The 7,829-nt window shown below is 37.9% G+C and overlaps 1 protein-coding gene across 2 annotated transcripts; it reads right to left on the bottom strand.

The window, feature by feature from the left end:
• Positions 1–2,025: 2,025 nt before the first annotated feature.
• On the bottom strand, positions 2,026–4,801 carry LOC135945836 (organic cation transporter protein-like). 2 transcript variants are annotated; one of them, XM_065493746.1, is made up of 10 exons: positions 4,670–4,801; positions 4,507–4,610; positions 4,294–4,448; positions 3,516–3,684; positions 3,339–3,473; positions 3,127–3,278; positions 2,937–3,071; positions 2,663–2,856; positions 2,453–2,607; positions 2,026–2,387 (listed from the first exon to the last, which is right to left on the bottom strand). In XM_065493746.1, exons 1-10 carry the CDS (start codon positions 4,679–4,681, stop codon positions 2,309–2,311), a joined length of 1,290 nt encoding a protein of 429 aa, XP_065349818.1. In that variant the 5' UTR covers positions 4,682–4,801; the 3' UTR covers positions 2,026–2,308. The 2 variants fall into 2 exon arrangements, with proteins under 2 accessions (XP_065349818.1, XP_065349817.1); XM_065493745.1 differs by having other exon boundaries at positions 2,026–2,390.
• Between the last annotated feature and the right edge of the window lie 3,028 nt (positions 4,802–7,829).

Raw genomic sequence — 7,829 nt, forward strand, 5'->3', positions numbered from 1 at the left:
TATTTAGCGTATTGTGTGATTTTGCAAACGTTTAACTTGGTTTTTAGTGTTTGCAGCCTTCGAACGCATCTCACCGATGATTTCACTTTTTATTATAACGTAGTAATGGAAGTGGTGATGGTTCTATCCGTTCTCTTAGGAATTTTAAGGAGTGTAGGAAACCTGCAGTTTGTGCTAACCAAAGGGCCGGATTTTTCAGCAATCGTGAATAAACTAGACGATTTAATGGTCCGCCTTGACACTTGCAAGGAGGAAAATAGACGTTTGGAGAGAAACCACCGTCTGATGGCGTTGTTTAACTTTTTAATAATAATTCCGAGTAGTATTGCGGAAACTCGGATATATTCAGCACTTCTTAGAGAAAACCCCATGGACGTTGTGGACATATTTTTAAGCTATTTTAATATTTTGTTGCTGGTACAAGTCAACCTGCTGATTGTTGCGTTCGCACATATTTCAGCATCAATTCTAAGATGTCTTAATTCTAAAATATATAAGGTAATTATTTAATTTAAATTTTCACCTGCCTCAAACCAGTTTAAAAGTTATCAGAAAGTCGAAAATGCGGTGTTGGCAACGAAATCAATATGCTGAGAGACTCATTCACTGATGTGTGCGGCGTAGTGGAGACAGCCAGCGTCGTTTTCCAGCCTTTAACCGCAATTTTAGTGCCGTACTTGGTTTTCAACCTCTTGGTTGACCTTTATTATTTTTTAATGGTAATCTTCAACTTGGATCCATTCTACAAAGAATCAGAAGCTGTCATGACGTGCATTTGTTTTACTTTGATAACTGTTTTGGTCGTCAATGTGTTGTACGTCAGCCTGCAATGCCAAAAAGTTAGGAATGAGGTTTAAATAAAAGTCCACATTTTTGTATTGCGCAATTAATAATTTTTTTCTAGGTTGATCAAACTAAAAACTTACTCTACCACTTGGAGATGGACGCTGAGAATTGTGAAGAGCTGAAAGATTCTGTATAATTTCTATTAGAAATGTTCGCTTTTCGGTCTTGATGTGGAAATTCACAGCTAACCGCATTTTACTTCGAGAGCCTGCACTACCAGAAAACTGGATTCAATATATTTGCTACTTTCAGACTAGATCGATCATTGCTTTTGGTACGTAACATTTAACTAGTATTTTAAAATAATTTTTTTTTTAATTTTCAGGTGTTTGCCTCGGTTGTTACCTATTTGGCAACGATTATACAGTTTCACCTGGCTATGAGGACAATCGACTCAATGCCATGAGCTAAAATGACCCGAAAATTAATAAAGGTATTTGTTGAAAATCAAAATTTCATATTATTTGGCGCAAAATAGGACCGTTTAATTTGGGGCTAAATTCAGAAAAATTCAGAAAAATGCAGAAAACCCCAAAACTGCTGCTTTTTCTGCTGGGTTTTGCGCACAAATACCAGTGGTGCATTTTTGCGCATTGCAAAATTGGCAAACCTTGTGAAAGGTGCCGAAAACTAAATCGTCATCCAAAGAGATCCTTTTGTTAGCTCTCATAAAACTTATTTAGGTTTTTTTTCTTTTATGGGAAGTTTACACAATCCGCTTCAATCAGCTTGATTGTCGGGTGTTTGCACTGCTTTCAAAAACACTTATTTTGATTACGTTCATGGCACGAGGGCCATGAGGATTCATGTGATTTTTTCAAGTCAACCAAACAAATAATATAAATTAGAAAATTAGCTGTTTTTTTAAAAAAAAATAAACTGTATAAACTGCAAACAACAACCAAACTTTTTCCGATAAGGATGCTTATTGCACGCTTGTATGTCTTTCGGTGAAATTGCGTTTTTTCAAGAAATTTTCACAAAATTGTTGTGAAACACGCGCATTTTATTGACTAAAATATTCTCGTAAAAACCATGCGGTAGCAAAAGAAACTAAAAACTAATTAGTTTTTTTAATTCCTTCAAAACAAACGTTGTAAAACGCGTCGAATCAATTGGTAACCTTATATTTAATATATTTTTACGATTTCATAAGGGATTTAATTAAAAATGCATCAATCATCATTTAGATTAAATTTAATATCACACAATTAGCACCTTTTGGTAACAGAGAATGTATCAACATCTCCATACAGATCCTTCTGGTTCATTATGAACAAATTCTTAAAACTACAGAATTAATTTCCTATAGTTTGAGATATTAGAAAAACAAAATTAACTTGGGCAGCAATGTTTTCTCTATTTAAATTTTCTGCAATTATTATTGCAATTTTATGAATGGATATTTTAAAATTAAATATCAATATTAAGTGTGTATTTTGTGCATTTTTATGGGAAAAAATCACGCAGAGATACTTGTGATGAATTCTTCGCATTGGTAATTAAAATACGTGCAAACCACGATATCTTCTTCACTAGCCCTGCTAAAATAAATCCGACATAGATAAGATCAAAAATATAAATTTATTTATTTTTCAGGACGTACCTTTTTGGCTCCTCCTGAGGGTTGAATACTTTTTTATTAAAGAGCTCTTGCAGCCCTCTCCATTCAGTAGTTATGAAAATGCCAAAAGCGCCAAACGCAGCGATCGAAGCCAAACATCCGTGGAATGTCAAAGTGATGCTCTCTCCGTAGAACGCCTTGAAATAATTTTTTAAGTGGCAGATTAATGAATGGAGATCGATTTTGTCTTACAAGAGTGCTTAAAAAGGGAGCAGTCATTAGAAGCAACCGTGCCACGGTGACCATCGCCAAGCCAACGGTAGGTCTGCGGTCTCCAGGAAGCAATTCTAAACTGCCATTTGTCATCACGGCTAGAGAACACGCGACTGATATTCTTCCCACAATTGCCAGCCCCAACATGGTCCAGCCACTAGTGCTTCCAGATGCTAAAACACAAAAAAAGGAATTTTTCTAGATGTTAGTGTCTCTGGAAATAAAAACTGAGAGTAAGGTTGGAAAATTTGACCATTTGGTGGGATGGCGAACGAGGTTGCACAGCTCGTTCCTCCAATCAACAGAAGAAGACTCAATGTTCCAAATTTATGGTTTGATTTCAACAGCAGAAAAATTCCTAAGACAGTTCCTATGATTTCAGCGGCACCTGGAAAAAATATTTCAATATTTTGTTCAATCGAGTAAAATTTAATTTTTTTCACCGGCAAATGATGTTCTGATAGGTAAAGTTGGGCCTCCAACATTTCTAATGTTATACAAAGCCCCATAATAGTGGACCACCGTTCCAATCCACATAATTTGCAGACAAAATACTCTAAACTTCGGCAGCTTTTGGCATGTGCTGCCTGGTGAACTAAAAAAAAATAGTATGCATTATAGTTACGAGTGAAAAACTATTTTAATTATTTTATACGCAATAAGAGGCTTTTTGGTTGTGAAATCCTCCGGCAAATCTCGTCCATTGTAATTGGCCACGAATTTGAGCAGATTGTCTGCGTTCTCGAACCGTCCATGGGCGATCAGCCAGCGTGGAGACTCCGGAAAAATACTTTTTTAATGCTTAAAATTTGCTCCTTGGCGGTTTCCTTACCTCCACATTAGTATGAAAACTATCGAGGGTATTGAAAAGGTGAGGTGCAAGGTTGACCAGGAGTCAGCAGCTGCGTCCAACCAGCCTAAAGTGATCACGCCGATGGACCAAAAAAACTCAAAACTAACGCTGAAAACCGTTTTCCGCCAACCGGTGCTAATGTCTACAACTAATTGTAAGGAAATTGTTTAGTAATATAAATATTTTTAAAGGAGGAATGGCTTCCGTGCTAAAATCTTTGATCATTTAAATAATCTTAACCTTTGATTGCAACAATTGCAATATCCGTCCTTTTTTAATAAATATTAAAGACCCTCTTTGATGAAGTTTCAGAGCACACCAATCGATTCTTGAGGGTCAAATTAGGTAAAGTGGATATTTTTTCCAACCAAAAAGTGCAGCGCGACGTGTGAATTGTTTTCCCGCCAAAACAATATGAATTTATATGCGAGAAGTGCGCATGCGTCAGAGCATGTTTGAGCACTTGCAGAGAGACCGCCTGTGCAAATGACTTCTTTGTCAGATCTGACGCATGCGCAGTTCTCGCATTCAAATTGTTTTGGTGGTAAAAAAAGGTTCACACGTCGCAGTGGACGTTTTGCTCGGAAAAAATATCCACTTTACCTAATTTGACCTTCAGGAATCGATTGGTGTGCTCAGAAACTTTATCAAAGATGGTCTTTAAATTAATCATCAGGTTATTATTTGAAACAAAATTTAAACTAAACCCAAATCAAGAAAATAGTTCCAGAAGCTTAACATAAAAATTGAAACTCACTAATCTGATTGGCAGCCGTGAACATGAGGCACGTCCCAAGGCCAATGAGCAATTTGAGGAGACAGTGCACTTCCAAAATAGGCTGCAGGGCGCCTGCGATACCAGCGCTCACCTGCAGTGCCGTGCCGACCATGATAAGCATCTTTGGCGAAATTCTGCACAGAAAATGCGAAAATGAGGCATAAATGTTATTTTTACAATTGGTCTAATTACATTTTGAGTGAAAAGAAGGTGACGACACCACCGATTGCTGTTCCCAAAATGTAGAGCGACTGGATTAAACTCACGAGCACACTCCTGTCACACACTAGAGACCACTGGGCGGTTTACAGTTAATAGTAAAATAAATGAAGGCTTTTTCAAATTTATCTATTACCTCCGTCACCATCGTCGGCAAGTCGACAAAAAACTCAAACTTTTCGCATTTCTCTACTTTGTATGCATTTGCGGAGGTCGATTCGTTGATACCATTAGAATAAACGTAACAGGGATTGAAGCCCGATGGAAATCTCTGTGAAAAATACAATTATAAAGATTATAAAACACTCCTTCTGAGTTTTCATAAAATTTTAGTTTGCCTGGTCCACGGGGTGTCGCGTCTGGATCCACTCGTTGAGCGAAATGTTGGCCGGTTCGTTGTCTCGGGCGCAGATGTAGCTTCCTCCAAAGGTTTCCGGGAACGGCGCCAGGAACAAAATGCTAAGCATGTGCCAGCCGGCCGGGATCTTGACCAGGGCGAGCAGCAGCAGCGAACGCGCCTGCCACGCGCCGAAATCGCCAATGGCCGCGGAAACAGGGTCTGCGGAAGCCGCTGGCACCATGTCCGCAGCTGGGTTGCAATTGTCGAGGGCCCAACGCAGCTCATTCTTTTAAGTAATTACCCTCTGCGTTATCGCGCGCGTTGGACTTATTTTCGGACACGCTTTTGCTAGCTGACATTGAAATCAGCAGATTGTGCGAAAGTGTTTTTCTTGCATCTGAGGTTTCGTTATTTTTCTTCAAATTGTTACGAAAAAACACCACACGGAACAACGTACACTGGCCGAAATGCAAAAACGTTTCAATTAGACTCTTGCTGTTTGTGAATAATTAGTTCTAACTTAGCGTTTACTTGAGGGAAGAAATACAACAATAAAAGTACAAATTTAATCAAGAGTAAGCAGGATGATTTCAACGATAGAAACTAATCCAATTTTAAATTTCAATAAATGTTATCAAGAATTATGAACTAATTGATATTTTTCTATAATTAATTTTTTATGAAATGAATAGGGTTGGGACATTAAGACGATCGAATATTTTTTTTGTATGTCTTATTTTTATTTGGGCATCAAATAAGCACGAATCGTGTAATTTTATATTTTAAGACTCTTGAGACCTTGAGAGCCACACTTAAAACCATCCTCTTAGCATTAAACCATCTAAAAACTTTCTAAACCATCCTCAAGCTCACCTTAAACCCGGTCTTTAAGAGAGCCCCAGGAAAGGTGAACATTTAATATGCCAAGTACATGTCGATGCATGCTGCTCATCTGATTTTTATATTGGTTTTCCGTTCTTTTAATTTTATAATTTGCTATTTAATAGGAGTTGTGTGAATGTGAAGCACTGGGCGAAGACCAGATCCCCTACCTGTTATTTTTTATTGAAATTGCAAGTTAAAGAACAAATGTGCAACAAAAGGCAAAACTTTTATACCACGAAAATAGTCCGCATGTTCAGCTTGAAAGCACCGCCAATTGTGAAATCTGGTTTTCTATGCATCAGCTCTTGCCTAAAAAGGAACGCCTATAATCACAATATTAATATTAAATTTGGTTTATTTTACGAAGTTCAACCTCCTCGGCAACTTCATCTGATTGAGAGCATTCCTCCAAATAAATTAACGCCAAACTTGTATTTTTGCACTGAAAACATTTTTGTTTTTACAAATTTCACTATTTAAATTGTGTCTTCAAACCTCGTTCGTTGTCTTCTCGCATTGCCACGTTAATGTCAGAAAACTTGTGATGTACGCCGCAAGAGAAATTAAGTGCTCAAAGCTGATTTTGAACTTTTGCGATTGACTCAATGGAACGTTATTCCTATTCACCATTATTATAATTGAAATTGCGAAGCAACTTTGAATAACGTTTAGGATAACAGAGAGCATTATAATTTTGGAAAACTTTGAACTGTTCAATTTTTCAATGGTTGAGAGGAGTTTTGAATAGAGCTTGCGCTGTCGAGATACTGCTTTGATAGCGGCATCTTTGCTTTCCAATTGGCATTTCTGCGAATTTAAAAGTCAGGACAAAATATTATGTACAGTTGCACTTGAGGTTTTAACATAATTTTTCAGTTAAAATTAAAGACCTACTAATATTAATGTTTTGCATGTTCCAATCGATTTCCAAGGGTCGAAACAAGCGATGTAAATAATTTTACCTATCACAAAATTGTTTTGTGACGTGCAAGCAGAGGCGCAAAGTAAAACGCACGTTGTTTTGGCGCGCGCAACGCATGAACCTTTTGATCGCTACTGCGCAAGCGCCACAGCCATGACTGACAATGAGAGAGCTGTGACGTCAGAGGGGTGGCGCTTGCGCAGTAGCGACCAAAAGGTTCGTCCGTTGCGCGCGCCAAAACAACGTGCGTTCTTCTGCTCGCACATCGCAAAACATATTTTAGAAAAATTAGTTATTTCACCTATTTCGACCCTCAGGAATCGGTTGGAACAGACAAAAATGTGGTTTCAGTGGGTTTTTAAAGGCAGCTTCCTTGGACCATAGCGAAATCTGGATATTTTTCCATTTTTCAACAGAATTCTCCTGCTCAACTCATTTCAGTCCTACTTCCCTTAACCCAGCAGCCGACATTAATTGAGCAGGACAATACTATTACGAAATAAACAGCTTGCTCTACGCCAAGGTAACTTTAATAAATTAAATGCGTGATGGACAAATGAAACTTACTTGAAGTTTAAAGTTGTGTTCAACAAGTACCAGTTCTAAAGTGAATGCGCATATGGTGAAAAACACCATGTTTGTGACGCAGGCTAAAGTGCACCAAAACTGTTCCAAAATATCCTTAAGGACATATTTATTCGCCACGCTTAAGTACCTCAGCAGCAATAGAAAAAAAGGAAAATAGTTTAACAGAAGTATGCAAATACACGCCTTCTGGATTTTCCGCTTCATTTCCAGAGTACAGACTGAATTGGGACAGCAGCTATTAAGGTTCGCGAAGACTTCATCCTGAGCAGTATTTTTCAATTTGTAGAAGATAATTGCGAAGGTTACTAAAGCCAAAAATATATATCTAACGGCAGCAATGGAATAAATTATCTCATCTGAGGTATTGCTTGAAATTCCACCAATAAATTCCTGGAGAAAAGAGTAATAATTCAGCCGCAGAGTAAAATAATATTACCTTTGATTTCTTTATGCATGTTAAAATGACATATGATGCAATGCCACAGCTGTACAGATCGTGCAGCCTCCTGAAAACCCAATGCGTGCTCGCGCCTAAGTTGTACATCCCGATCAACCGAGCTG

Source organism: Cloeon dipterum, chromosome X, assembly GCF_949628265.1.
Source record: "Cloeon dipterum chromosome X, ieCloDipt1.1, whole genome shotgun sequence".
Lineage (NCBI taxonomy): Eukaryota > Metazoa > Arthropoda > Insecta > Ephemeroptera > Baetidae > Cloeon > Cloeon dipterum.

What these genes read in the sequence shown, in the direction of transcription:
- LOC135945836 (XM_065493745.1), bottom strand. An exon ending in TATCAGAACATCATTTGCCG is followed by an intron (nt 3,072 to 3,126) that starts GTGAAAAAAATT and finishes TATTTTTTCCAG; the next exon opens with GTGCCGCTGAAATCATAGGA. An exon ending in CTCCCTTTTTAAGCACTCTT is followed by an intron (nt 2,608 to 2,662) that starts GTAAGACAAAAT and finishes AATTATTTCAAG; the next exon opens with GCGTTCTACGGAGAGAGCAT.